Raw genomic sequence first — 14,313 nt, 5'->3', positions numbered from 1 at the left:
TGCCTTCAAAAAGGCCCAGAGAAGTGGGGACAGTAAAAAGTAACGATAGGGTAACTGCTCTGATGGAGTACGCCCGGTGCTAGAAGAGCTCAGATTCAGGAGAGGTTTCACTGAGGACATGACTTCAGGGAGAATGGCAGTTTGCAGGAGGATGGCATGGCACATGCTAAAGCCTGGAGAAAGTGCACGCAGAGAAGGACAAGAGCCCTGCGTGAGTGGAACACAAGCAAGGGGGTGAGCTAGAGCAGGGAGCGAGAGGGAGATATAGCTGAAAAGATGGGCAGAGGCTGGAGTAGGCAGGGCCTCGAATGCCATTCCAAGGGAGTTGGGCTTCATCTGCTAGTGAAAGAATCATAGAAGTTTCTAAAGAGGGGAGGGACATAACCAGACTGGTCCTTCAGAGAGGTCCTCTGGCTTCAGCTTGGAAGATAGGAGACTGGGAGCCAGTCCAGACCAGAGATGCTCAGAGAGGGGTCTGGGAGACAGTGGGGGCTTGGAGATGAATGGCTAGGAGCATGTGTGTGCTCCCATGGCGAGTTAACCGCGGCCTCTGTCATAGGGCACTGGGCATAGTGTTAACTGTATACCTGTCCTCTCCACTAGACAGCAAGGTGGGCCCCTTCCCCACTTTCCTTCCATGTACTTGTAGGAAGGACCTTAGGATCCTCCAGTAACCTTTACTTGATTCCTCTTGACATTCTGCCTTCCCTTCACATTTCTGCTTGAAAACGTCGCCAGCAGCCACAGAAATGCTAGACGTGTAAAGCAATGTTGGCAGGAAGTCATCCATTCCCTCAACAGACAGGGGTAGAGCACCTACTGTGTGCTAGGCCCTGCCAGGAGCTAGCGACACGGCACTGAATGAGACAGACTTGGTCCCTGCCTTCACGGAGCCTTCTGGATGGTGGGGAAGACAAAAGTAAAACAGATAAATAGGAACTGCAAACTGTGATGAGCATCACAAAGGCAGTGTTATGAGAAAGACTGACAGAAGAACATAACCAAGGGATGTCAAGGGAGGCCCAGCTGAGATAGGAACATATAGGCTGAGGTTTAACCAACATTCAGGCCAAGGGTGCAAAAGCATGTGCAAAGGGCCTGAGGCAGCAAAGAGCTGGGCAGTGTGGCTCCAGGGAGGTGAGCGAAGGGAGAACAATTTGAGGTCAGGGTGGAGATGGACATTAGCACTAAATGACGCAGGGCCTTTAGAGGCAGGTTGGGGACTTGGCTGGGATCATGGTGGAAGAGTCAAAGCTGTGTAGTCAGCAAACCGAGGTTCCCATACCCACTGTGTGATCTTGGGCAAATCACTCGCCCCCTCTGAGTCTCTCTTGGGATGAAACACCTGCCCACAGAATGGGAAGTAACGCATATGAAGGACCTGACGCTGGCTTAGGGGTTCCCACGAGCGGCACATTCATCGTGCTGTCCTTTGCCTCTTCCTGGTACGAAGCTGAGAACCTTCTTGGAGGGAACCGACCTCACCTAGGTAAGGGCTGCATCCAAGATGCTGCGATTGCATTCAGTGTTTTTGCACAAGTTTGGGCTTCCCATCAAGACAAACAGAAAGGGAGGTTTGAGTCTCATGATAGAGCTTTTTTTGCCTCAGTTAAAGGCTCAGCTCCTGGTGACACAGTAAGGAAACGAAGCTGGGGCCAATAGACCTGGCTCCTGGGCCCGGCTCTACCACAAATGGCCCACGTTGCCTTGGCCAAGTCCCTCCCTTTCTCTGGGCCTCAGTTTCCACATCTGTGAAGTGAGAGGGGACGGAGGTTAATCAACCCTGGGGGACTTCGTCACCTCGTCCTCTGGGCTAAACACAAGCGGAGAGAGAATCATGTCAAATGAAACACCCGAGCCTCGTTCTCTCCGGGCCTGGGCTCCCTGGCGGTGTGGACTGTGAGTCCCACTAACGGGGGCTCCTGGGCACACACTCCTCACGGAAAGCACTCCGCGGTCACCCTTGGGGGCGCCAGGCGTTGCTCGGCTCCACCCTCCCCACCAGGGACAAGCAGCACAGAGACACCCGACCACGCCAAATAAAACCAAGGCACGCCAGCCATGCTGTGTGGGATCGCCCGCTGAACCTTTATTCGGATCCCGGAGGGGAGGGTGAGGAAAGCAACAAGAGGGGGCCCCCCCACGGCCCAAAGCGCGTGCTCAGAGCTCTGCGGACACAAAGATGTAAAGCTTGGCCACAAAGGAGCTGACGGTGCCGTGGCGAGAGAGCTCCATCCGGACGGTCAGGAGCAAGTCCCTGGGCTCGGGGACGGGCTTGGTGAGGGCCACCACCCCACTGTGGTGGCTCACCTTCCGGGTGGTGAAAAAGCCCTCCTCGTTGCCGCCGGTGATGGCCAGCTGCATGCTGTCCCCGGGGACGGCACTGGAGGGGCCCATGCGGAAAACCACGGCGGGCACTTGGATGTTGGTGGGGAAAGAGAGGTGGTAGTAGGTTATTCGCAGAGGCAGCTTGGGGCACTCCTGATTCTCATGGCAAGGCAAGCGCTCGCAGCGGCTGCAAGAAAAGTGGACAGAGAGAAAGAAGAGGGTTAGGGCCCATTCGGCAAGCGGAGAAACAACAGAGCGTGGGGGCGGGGAAGCGGGGGCTCGCTGGGCGGGGCCTCCCGCCGCCCCTCTGGCCAATCAGCCAACGGGAAGAGCACCCCTCACTCACCTGTGGGAGGTGCCGGGGACCTCCTGGCCGCGGGCTCAGGCACTAGCCTCTTCCAACACCCTCAGGGGGCGCTGGGTGGCTGGGGTCAAGGGTCGTGCCTGGAGCGAGGCGTGTCCCCTTCTCACTGGCAGAGCCCCACCCCGGGCTGTCCTCACCAGGCACACCCTGCCCTCCGAGTGTCGTCCAGGCTCCTGGATCCTCACCCAGATAGTGGTCAGGGCGACACAGGGCTCCTGAGCGGGTCTCGGAGACGACCCCGAAGTGAGCGTCTGCACGCCGGCAAGCATGGCTGCTGCCGTTTACAGAGCGCACGGCTACTCGCCGTCACGCCTCCGCTACTGTGATCCCACCGCACGGGGATGGGGGGTTGAGGGCCATTTTTCAGATGAGGAAACTGAGGCTGAAAGAGTCAGTGGCCTTCCTGAGGTCACAGAGTGTGTGAGGAAGCTAGATTTGTGCTCAGGCAGTGAGGGCTGTTCCCTGTCTTCCCTCACTAAGCCCTGTGCTCTAGGCCCAGTTCCCTGTCTGTGTCCACAGGGCCAACCAGGGCTTGAGACGGAGATGGAGAGATGTTCTAACTTCCGGTGACAGGATGCAGACAGGATCTAACTTCCTGTACAAGGATGGAGACAGGTTCTAACCTACTGTCACAGGACGGGGACACGTTCTAACATCCTGTGACAGGACAGGGACAGGTTCTAACGTCCTGTGACAAGACGGGGACAGGTTCTAATGTCCTGTGACAGGACGCGGACAGGTTCTAAAGCCCTATGACAGGACGGGGACAGGTTCTAACGTCCTGTGACAGGACGGGGACAGGTTCTAACGTCCTGTGACAGGATGGGGACAGGTTCTAACTTCCTGTGAGATGATAAGAACAGGGCCTATCTTCTGCCTCCTGAACTCCAGGCCCATCACACCCTGAAGGCAACTGCCTTAGAAGCAGAGCCAAGGTGCAGAGCCCTGCGGGACTTGACAGAGCACGTCCCAGGAAGTTCTGCCATCTGGACTGTGTTTGGATTCTCCAACCACGAGCACCTACTGTCCTAGTCTTCTATCATGCCTCCATTTCAACTTTTTTAGTTTCCATGCCTCTTGTTAGGTGACTAGGACTTATTTACACTTGGCATTTATTGTGAGCGCTGTCTCTTTTTACATCCTATGTCCAGGATGTAAAATCCTTTCTTGTAGTTGGATATTTACCATTCTGAGCTCTTAGAAAGGGCAGCCCTGGGAATGAGCTCCATGCTAGTAAAGGTGTGTGAGGATCAGGAACACTGAAGAGGAGGGGTCTGCATGGGAGGGGGCCCAGAGGCAGGGGGGAGGAGGAAGGAAGGCGGGCATGGGTGCTGCTCAGGGGCAGCCCCTCCCCCAGAGACACCCAGGTCCAGGCCAAATGGGAGTGTGCCAGGTGACTGTGGAGAAACCGAGGGACGGGGCCTGGCCTCGTGCTGGGTACATCGGGGTTTCTCCTTCCCCAAGCTCATCTCACTGTCCCACCCGGTTCTCCTTATTCTACTGACAAAGCTCGGTGAGGACATGTAATTTGTCCATGACTCCACAGTCTGTACTAAATGCCAGAAGCAAAGTGCGCCTGTCTCACTTCAAAGCCTGTGTGTACACACACACACACACACAGAAACACACACACACACACACACACACACACACACACGGCCCAGCTGCTTCAGGAAGGGCCTGGTGGATCTGGCCAGCAGGTGGCGCCAGGGTCCCCTTCATGTGCGTTACGTTTTCCCACGTTTCCCATATCCAAGGCCAGGATTTTGATTCGCCAGAGGATTAACCCGGCATGGGTGGAAGGCAGGGCGTGAAGTCCTGGTATCACACACCAGAGAGCTGGATACTCCTTCCTCCTCAATGGTCTCCACCCACCCCCAACCCCACAGGGTCACCAAGCAGAGCCCCCAAGTCCTTCCTCACTCTGGGCCTTTCTGGGCCTGGCTCCTTTCAGACTGCTTGCTTCCCAAGGGTGGGGCTGTGACTCTCTGGCTTCATCTCCAGTACCAGCTCGACACCTACATGCTTTCTACCTGCACACGAGTAAATACGGGCCTGATTTTCCTGGTCAGTTCCAACATCAATTATCCTATCCCGCTCTCCCCCATACTTGCTGAAACATCTCAGAAACCATAACCACTGCCTCTGGCAAACTGCCTGTCAGCCTGGGGACGGCAGCGAAGTCTTTGTTAGCCGGTATGTCTAGACAGAGGAGGGGTCGTCGCCACTGCATCTGTTACAGAGCAGAGGAGGCCCGGACCCCCGGGACCACACACCTTGGTTTCCATCTTGACCCGCATGAGAGAACAATGTGCCCCGATTTTTCAGTTCAACGAATTTGATCGGGACCCCCCAAGTTCCATAAAAATGCAATTATTGAAGGCCACCACACGCCAGAGAAAAAAGGTCCTCAAGGCCAGTCCCTTCTCTCGGGAGGCATGGCCATTCTGGCCGCCCCCCAGGCTGTCTGATGCTCGCAGCCGTCCCTGCTGGCAGTTCCCTGACTTTCAGGCTCCTGTCATTCTGGACACAAGCCCCAGGAACCGGCTGGGGCAGGGCCTCACCCGCTCTGTCCACCCGCATTACCGCCTGGGACCGAACAGCTGTGCCAGCCAAGGCTGCCCAGCCTCGCTCTGGCTTCCGAGACCCCGGGTCTCAGGGGGCTGCCCCGCTGAGGGGGTAAAGAGGATGTTTTCGGTCCCACCCCAGGCTCTGGGACACTGAACATTCCTCCTGTGGGGAGGAGGAAATTGTGTGTTCAGGATCTTAACAGCCTGGTCAGTCCGTGAGGCCCAGCCCTGTGGTTTGCGTGCTGGGTCATGTTCCAGTTACCACTGGCCAGAAGGAGGCTGTGTGGAGAGAGGGAAGGCTGAGGCCCAGAGACAGAAAGACAAAGAGACACAGAGAGAGAGACTCAAACCTTGCCTGTAAAGGCCCCCTTAATGTTAACCACAGAAGTGCCAGTTACTGGGTCCTTCCTAAAGCAGCCTTTTTAAATTTTACCAATTGCTTTCTGAAGGTCAGATAGTAAATTCTATAAGAGGATTTTTGTGGAGAAGGAAAAGTGCTGTAAAGTAGAAAACTCCAGTCTGAGGGGTCTGCAGTGCTGAGAGAGGGTTGGCCCCTCCTCACCTGGAGCTCCGGCCTGTGTCCTGCCCACGTCAGTCTACATCCTGTCAGTCACTGTGCTCACCCTAAGCTAGCGGTGCTCCTGTGGTCCCAGAGTAACCCCCCCAACTGGGAAGAGGCAACCAGGATGAGACCCCCTGTGGCCCCTCAACTTGGGATTCCAGGCCCAGCCCTCACTGCCTGTGCCTGACACTGGGCTCCTGGCTGGTCCATGATTCCTCAACAGGGTTAACAAAGGAGAAATTGTAACTAGACAGATTCCCATGGGCAGCAGGCACGGCCCCAAGACCACACAGCCCTTCAGGAACCCATGTCTTGTCTTCCTATCTAAGGGCTGAGCGACCCTAGACCTGCCAGTCACACAGTCAGCCCACAGGCACACAGTCAGCAGCAGAGCAAGGGCTGAAGAGTTGCTCTGAGGAACCTCTGGATTCTGAGGACGAGAACAGGGTGGCCAGTTGTCATCCTCCTCACCACCACTGTTGTCTGGGTACCAATGCTGGCCGCGGGCTGGGCACGTGGAGCGTTACTGCCAATCCTCATTAATCCTCCAGGCACTGACAAGCAGGTATTACAGAGGCAAAAGGGCCCTTGGGTGACCAAGACCCAAGGTCATGGCACTGAGGAACAGGAGAGCCAGGCCCGGAAGCCAGGATGGGACCCAGCCCTGGTTCCTTCTTCCTCCGGGCAGCCTCCCAGGCCATGCCCCAACCTGGACACCAGGGCCCACCTTCCCTCCATCCATAAATACTGGCAGTAAAACATGCCTTGGGATGCCTATCCACACCCCCCAGGGCTGAACTCAGAGCAAGCGGTATGGAGGTGGCTCAGCCCCACAGTCGCAGGTCACCCTACAGGAACCCAGGAGGTCGATGTCACCACCCCCTTTACAGCAAGAAGCTCACGGGACCTGGTCACGGTCAAGGTCAAGGGGCCTGGAACGGACTGAGCTTAGGAGGCAAACCTAAGTGAGCCGGACACCAAAGCCAGATCGTTCATCTCAGTGCCAGACGGCATCTCCAAGAGGCCCGAGAACAGCCACAGGGGCTCAGTCAGGACCCTCAGGGCGGGGACCACACCTTTTCCCAGCTCCACTCGCCTCCCAGCCTCTGCTCCGGCCGCTGGGTGGCGCTGGTGAGCGGCATGTTGGTCAACGGGGCCACTGTCTTCCCTGGAGGGGCTGCTTGGAGCCTCATCCTCCCCCTCTCACCTTGACTGTGGGGAGGGGCTCACTTCCTGCCCTTTTAATACAGAGAATGATGGAGCCCCCTCTTTATCATCCCCTGGGGGGCAGGCTGAGGAACCCATGGGATGGAGACAGACCAGGCCCTGGAGCATCCATCCCTCCGTGAGCAGAGTGTGGTTCCTCGCTGAATACCCCATATTCACGGCCAGGACTCCAGGCCCCCCTGCCTACCGTGCTCCCCGCCGGAGCCGGGGGGGCCCTCCTTGGTCTCAGTACCCCTGCACTCTGCCCACTGCCATTCTGCACGTGCTCCTGTGGGGCTCAGAGCAGGGGATGGGTGGCCTCTGTGGGCCCACTGTCTGCCCAGGTGCCTGCACACAGTAGGCTCGGTGAACATTCCCCAAACAAGTAAATGACTTTTGCTGGCACTGCGGGGCGGTGAAGGATTCCACCACAAGCATCAGCGCGGCGGGGGGCAGGGGGCAACTTCAGCCACAACCTCAGGACACGACGCTAGCCTGCTGGCCTGCCCACCCCCAGCTTAGGAGGCGTGAAGTCCCTGCACAGGGCAGCCTCCTCCCCTTTTGCTTCCGTGATTGTGTGTGAGTTATACATGGAGAGCCATCAGCCAGTCTTCCAGAATCCCCAGACCCAGACCCAGACAAGGGTCCTGGGAGCGAGGGAACGCAGACAGACAGCAGCACAGCCTCAAATTAAGGACACGGATCTTTCTTCGCGGCTCAGGGGAGCACCAACACTGCCCACTTAGCTGCATAACCCACAGGCTCTTTGGAATGCTGGCAAACCCAGTTCTGGAGTGGCTTCTCCCTACCTGGCAAGCACGCCCGCTGGGGAAACTGAGAGGACCTGCAGGGGGGCAGGAGCCGCAAGGCCGGGGGATGAACACCCCTCATGCTGGGAAGAACGCTGGGGCCGTCTGAGCGTCTCCTGCTCTGGCATTCGGCCAGCAGGAGGCGGTACCAGAACAGCAAGTGGATGCTGGGGCCTGGGACCCCGCCCAAGATGGCACTGACCAGGGCCAAGGACAAGAGGCCGAGTCTCCCAGGCAGCCTGGCTGTGTGCTGGCTTTGAGCACTCCCCGGGGCTGGAGGGAAGGGGTCATGTGTCCTCGTTCCTGAGATTGGCTCCCACTGTGGAGCTTTTCCTAAAACAACTGCCGGGGGCACGAAAGGAGATCCATCTGATAAAATAAGGGATGGGGTCGTGTGTGGCGAGACCAGAGGGTCCTCACTGCTCCCTGAGGAACGGGGCTCCTGGACACCCCAGCAGGATATATCCCGGTGGCCTGAGAGTGAGTGAGCTTACAGTGACATATGGACACACAGCTTCAAGTTGAGGACACAGAACCTTTCGTCCTGTTTCCACGCCGTCACTGGGTTGAAGAGAATCTGGCTTTCAGGTGGGGTCATCTAACAATGACACCCCAACAAGTCACGTCGGCTCACCCAGAGCCATCGCTACCTTTATCTGAGTCAGAGCAGGTTCTGCCATCTGCATGTCACAGATGAGGAAACCGAGGCCCAGAGAGCTGTCCCTTGCCCAAGGCTTCACCCCAGGGAGCGAGAGGGCTGGGGTTTCTGCCTGGCTCCATGCACAGGCGGGTCTGGGAGCAGGCCTGCCGACCTTGAGCCCATATGAGGTCACTACCTTCCCTTTCTGCAACCAGTCTCATTGGCATTTAGGTGCCTGAGAACCAGGGATCCTTGAGTTTCCCAAGACCCACGTGGGAGGGCACGGCTCATTAACTACCCGCCCAGGCCGGGAGCCGGGCCCCCCAGGAAGGCCAACACAGACAGACAATCGCGGGGACCGAGGGACTTACGTGTCTGCGGAGCGGCGGTAGTTCTCGGGACACTCGAAGGCCAGGCAGCGGAAGCCGCCCTGGATGTTGAAGCAGGTCTCGTTGATGGAGCAGTTGTGGATGCCGGTCACACACTCATCAATGTCTGCAGGAGATCCCAAGGCAGCACGGTGAAGGCCAAGGCCCCCCAGCCGTCCCCATCCACAGACAGGGGTGCCCAGGCCTCCCATCAACCAGGGTCAGGGGGGATCAGGCCATCCTTGCCCTCCACTGGCTGCTCTCTGGAGCAGAGCCCTGTGCCAGCATTTTTACTTATAGGAGAATATATTTAATATACCTATTATTCACAGTCCCAGGAGTAAGCATAATAATGATAACGGCAAACACTATATGACAGCCCTTAAAGTGTTTTGCAGGAAACACCTGCTTCTCATTATAATTAAATGAGGCAAGTACTGTTATTATCCTCATTTTAGGGAAGTGTCATAGGGGTTAAGTGACTGGCCTAAGGTCACACATTCTGTAAGTGGTGGAGTCAAGCTTTGAACCCAGGCAGCCAGTGCCTCTCTGAGGCTCCTGAGTTGCATCAGCCTTACCTCACATGCCACTTGTAACATCCTAGGAGGGAATGAGCAGAAGCCACTAGCCCCATATTACAGACGAGGAAACTGAGGCTTAAAGGGATTCTATGTTGGGCCCAGCGTCCAAAGTCAGTGACTATCTGGGCTGGACCGGAACCCGGCCTGGAGCATGTCACGAGGTCACCCTGGACATGGGGAGCCGTCCCGTTCCCTCAACTGTCCGGAGCAGCCAAATGGTGGGCCCAGGGGATGTCACCGTGCCAGAGGCATCTGTTAAGAGATGCCAAATCCTGACCATTGGTGGCAAAAACAGACCTCCCCAATCTCAAAGGCTGAGGCTCAGGAATGTGTTTTCACTGTGTCTGGCAGGACCCCAGGCTGTGGTGAGGGCGCCTGGCCAGGTCATCTGCTTCGTCAGAAATGTGAAAACAGAGCAACTTCCATCCGGAGCTCTGGACGAGCTGAGCGGGTCCCTCCCAGGAAATGCCACAGCTCCTGCCCGCCTTTGATCGAAGTCTTCAAACCTTCTTCATGACCAGAAAGGACAACTGCAGGACCCGGGCCCTCCAGAGCCTCTGGGCCACCAGCCCCATGTGGGGACTCATCCGGAGGGGCTGGACAGAGCCAACTTCTGACTCAGCTTCTGCGGCCATTCCCGGAGGCGAGTCCCACGCGCCCATTCCAGGGTCGTCCCTTCACAAATATCTACTTAGTACCTGCCTCAGGAACCAAATGGACGGTTACAGGAAGCTGATGACCCCTGAAATGGGAGCCTAGTACAACAGGATGGATGTCGCTCGCCCCTCGTTTAGCCGATCCCTGGGCCCCCGCGGCACCCTCCGGCCATAGTGTCCCTAAATACAGAGACCTCTGGGTTGTCACACACCCTGACCAGGCCCATCCCCTCGCCCAGTGGGGATCAGCACCCCGGGACAGAGGCTTGTGCCGTCTGCTCACTGCTTTGCCCTTAACACCCAGTAGGGCCTGCGTTTGTCGAGTGACTGAACAAAAGACTAAACAGCAGTGCTATGCTATGGGGTCTTCCAGGCACTGACATCCTGTTTCCTCCACGGTGGGCATCTTCCTAAGGGCTGTCAGCCCCACTTCGGGCCCTCTTGGGGCTGCCCAGGGCAGGGTGGGAGGCTCAGAACCCCCGGCAGACAAGTGTGCCTGGGTATGGGAGACCAGGGTGCCCGCGGAGCCCAGGACACACCCAGGATGCAGAGTTGTCCCCTCTCCGAACACACCCCGTCTGTGGTGTGGCTGCCAGGCCTCAGTCCCCCAACACCGCAGTCCCAAGCCGGCCTGAGACACCCCAGGAGTCCCACCCCGCTCACCTTGGCAGTTGCGGCCATTGGGAGCCAGCCTGTATCCGGTTGAGGGGCAGCTGCACTGGAAGCTTCCAGGGATGTTGAGACAGCGGTAGGAGCAGATGTGGCCCCCGGTGGGCAGGGCACACTCGTCGATGTCTGTGACGGCAAAGCCCACCCTCAGCATGTGTGGACCCCGGCTGGGCTACACCCCCTGTGGTGGGCTGAGCTGTGGCCTGGAGAGCAGCCACACAGGACAAGATGGACACGGCGCGGGGGGCCTCAAAGTGCTGCGGCTGGGGCGGCCTCAGAGACCATCACGCCATAAGGGGAAACTGAAGCCCAGAGAGGGTAAGAGCCTAGCCTAGGGCCACACAGCAAGTTCATGGTGTGAAGTGTGCACGTGGAAGGGGAGGAGGGAGACTGGGGAACCGGTGGCAGGGGGCAGTGCCCAGGGCTTCAGAATGACACACATAGAGGTGCCCTGGCTGGCTACGTCCTAATGCTGATTATTATAAATGTGCTAATAACAAACACACCTTATATAGAAACAGTAATAATCTTAACAAGAGTCATCCTTTGAGCACCTACATTGTGCCAGGCACCTATGAAGTGCTTTTGAGTCATCATTTGGATTCATCCTTTGACAACCTGGTGTGTGTGGGCTTAACCTCCATGTTACAGAGAGGATGGTCCAGGCCCAGGGAGGGGCTTTGAAAAGGCCAGAGGCAGAGCTGTGAGTCAGAGACGTGGGCAGCCCCTGGGCCCCCTCCTCATCCGTTCCTCATCCACCACTGCCCCTGCTCGAGGTCCCGGCACACATGGCGATCTCCACCGTCATGTTTCATTTTACTAAAGAAAAATCTGTGGGTGGCTTTGCACCTTTACAAACTTCACTCTCAACGATGGGTAAAGTGCATCCAAATAAACCTCAGTTAGAGGGAAAAATAAACAAACCAGCCGGCAGCCAGAAGGAGATGGGGGATGGGGATCAAGGGAGGGGTGCTTTCACCCTCAGCCGAGCGGGGAGCCCTCACCTTCGCAGGTGACCCCGTCCACGTCACTGAGCTGGTAGCCTCGCCGGCAGTAACACTGGTAGGAACCGTAGACGTTAGCGCACTCCTGGCTGCAAGGGCTGCTGCTACACTCATTCACATCTGAAAGAGAGGGTCCCGGGGTCACCGCTCAGTGCTGGCGGGGCCGTGACCTCCCTCAAGTTAACACACACACAGAGGCAGAGGTTACCACGCGTAGGGCCAGGGACCTGCCTGGAGTTGCCCCGAGGGAGCGGCCCCACTCCAGCCCCCCACGGCTGGAGGACCTGGCATCTCCCCACACCCACCGCCTGATCAAGCCAGACCGACTCTGAGCTCTTGCTCCTCTGTTCCCTTTGGCTAGAGCAGAGATCAGTAAACTTCTGGCCCACCACCTGTGCTTGCAAATAAAGTTTTATTGGTACGTGGCCCCGCTTATTCATGTACTATGGTCCATGGCTGCTTGTGCATTACAAAGGCAGAGTTGAATAGTCGCAAAAGAGATGGAGCTGGCAAAGCCTAAAATATTTACTACGTGCCTTTTAGAGAAAAAGTTTGCCAACCTCTGACCTAGAAGTCCCTCTCCATTTTTGTTTACTGCTAATTCTTAGCAGAACAGGAGGGGTGAGCAGCCGAGAATGTCCATTAGCCTCTCACCCCGAGTCTCATCCCTGCAGCCCCACACGCCTGGCCTGGCTGCCACCCGTTCACTTGCTCACCTCTGCTCAGTGTGGTTTCTTACATCCTAGAGACACTCCCTGAAGGCAGGAACCATGTTATTGCTACACATCTGGGGCGGCAGGTGCTTTATAAGTGCTTCGTGGAATAATACTGCAAGGCTGGCCAGGCCCTGGTTTTGTGTCCACAATATTGTCCACTAACATAGATATGAATACCTACTAGTCAGCCATTTAGGAGTGACCAGGGACAGCACTAGCCACGAATGATAATAACAATGATACCAGCAGTCTCCATATCACAAGTGTGTCATCTCACACTGGGCACCGTGACAAACCCTTGACAGGCTTCATCTTGATTCACCCTCACGACCCCCTACAAAGTGGGTCCTACTATCCCCCTTTTACAGATGAGGACACTGAGGCCCAGAAATGCTGAGTTACTCCTTCAAGGCCGTAAATGTGACAGAGCTGGGATGTGAACCCAGGCCTGAGGGGCCACCATGCATGAATCTTGCTCCTTGCCATTACATGTGTGTGTTGGGTCTGGTTTTGGGGGACAAATCCCAGAATCTCAGGAGAAGCCTCGGACCCAGGAGTCCATCACACTGTTCATGCTCCAGGTTGAGAATTACACACTGGGGTGCATCCTGGCATATCTGACTTTTGTGATCATCCTTCTTAATCCAGAAACTTAAGACCTGCCATGTCTTGAGTGTGGCTCTACAGGTTGCCCCTGGGCACCGTGCTGCAAAGAAGGGAGCTCGATGGGCAATGTGAGGGATTGCCGGGGTGGGGGGAGAAGCTCTCAATTTCTGCTGACCTTATCACCTAATTCCCGTAGAAGATGTGACATCCACTGAGCACCTACTATGTGCCAGGCCCTCCTCTCATTTCAGTCCATCCCATCAGAGGGGGTCAGTGTTATCTGTATCTGACAACCCCAAGACTCTTGACACTAATGACTCGGTCCAACCCGCCCCCCAACCCAGACCAAACTTTAGCATCAGCCCAAGACCATGACCCTTGAAATGCCTGCCTGGGAAAGCTTGATGCTGCCAGAGAATTTCCTGTGTATTCCAGCCAACACTGGAATACAGGCCCTGACCTCCCTTTTTCTTAGGAGCATTTACTTTAGAAAACCTGCAGATGTAAATCCTTTCTGTCCCTTTGAGATGTATCTTCTGCAACCCAGGTCCTTTTAAGGTGGGAACCAGGCCTTTGAAATGCAGTCATCAAGGGGAGGTCCCACCCCCACCCCATCTCCCAGACTCTGCAGGAGGGTCAGAGCCAGTGAGAAGACACAGCTGGCCTAATCCCACTGACCAGCGTCCTTAACATCCTCCAGAACTATTCCTTAGCAGACCCCAGCATTTAAAAAACCCGCACCTTCTTTTTTGGTGGAGTTGAGACCAATTTATGCTGAAGTCTCTTTCCCCTACTGCAGTAGTCTAAATAAAATCTGTCTTACCACTTTTAACAAGTGTCTAGCTTTTGTTTCTCTTTGGCATAAACAGCCCCATTTTCCCCTGTGAGGACAATGAGGCAGGTGAGGTCAGCCACTCCCCAGGGTCAGGTGAGTAAGCAGTGGGTCAGACGCCCCCAAACCCCACACTCTCAGCCACCTCCCACATGGCTTCTGCAGCCAACTTATCCATCCGTACGTGTGCACAGGTGTTATCACCCCCTCCAGGGCCCAGGAGAAACTGGGGAGGGCAGTCATCTCTGACAAGCAAGCTTTTAGAGGTCGTTCCCCTGCTAATACGTTGTTTGATATGCTCTAGGGCACAAATGTGAGTCGGTCCCATGCAGAGCTGCAGGGAGAGTGGTGGTTTCCCCAGGAGGTGGGCAGCTTGGGGGAAGGGGCGCGGATGCAGTCACA

At 56.4% G+C, this 14,313-nt stretch overlaps 1 protein-coding gene across 2 annotated transcripts in view; it reads right to left on the bottom strand.

Moving 5' to 3' along the window:
• The window catches only part of FBLN1 (fibulin 1), a gene marked incomplete at its 5' end in the record, with an annotated part of 76,739 nt that overhangs the window by 26,146 nt on the left and 36,280 nt on the right, over positions 1–14,313 (bottom strand). The window contains 4 exons of one of the 2 annotated variants that reach the window (XM_079714432.1): positions 2,063–2,515; positions 8,851–8,974; positions 10,748–10,879; positions 11,758–11,877. In XM_079714432.1, the coding sequence (XP_079570558.1) occupies positions 2,161–2,515; positions 8,851–8,974; positions 10,748–10,879; positions 11,758–11,877 (731 nt within the window). In that variant the 3' untranslated portion in view covers positions 2,063–2,160. Of the gene's footprint in view, positions 1–2,062; positions 2,516–8,850; positions 8,975–10,747; positions 10,880–11,757; positions 11,878–14,313 lie in introns of those variants that run through there. The other variant, XM_079714431.1, reaches the window with a different exon arrangement.

The sequence above is a fragment of the Hyperoodon ampullatus genome (assembly GCF_949752795.1).
Source record: "Hyperoodon ampullatus genome assembly, chromosome: 11".
In the NCBI taxonomy this organism is placed as follows: Eukaryota; Metazoa; Chordata; class Mammalia; order Artiodactyla; family Ziphiidae; genus Hyperoodon; species Hyperoodon ampullatus.
The sequence above is the reverse complement of the archived record's forward strand: the minus strand, read 5'-3'. Positions and strand labels throughout refer to the sequence as shown.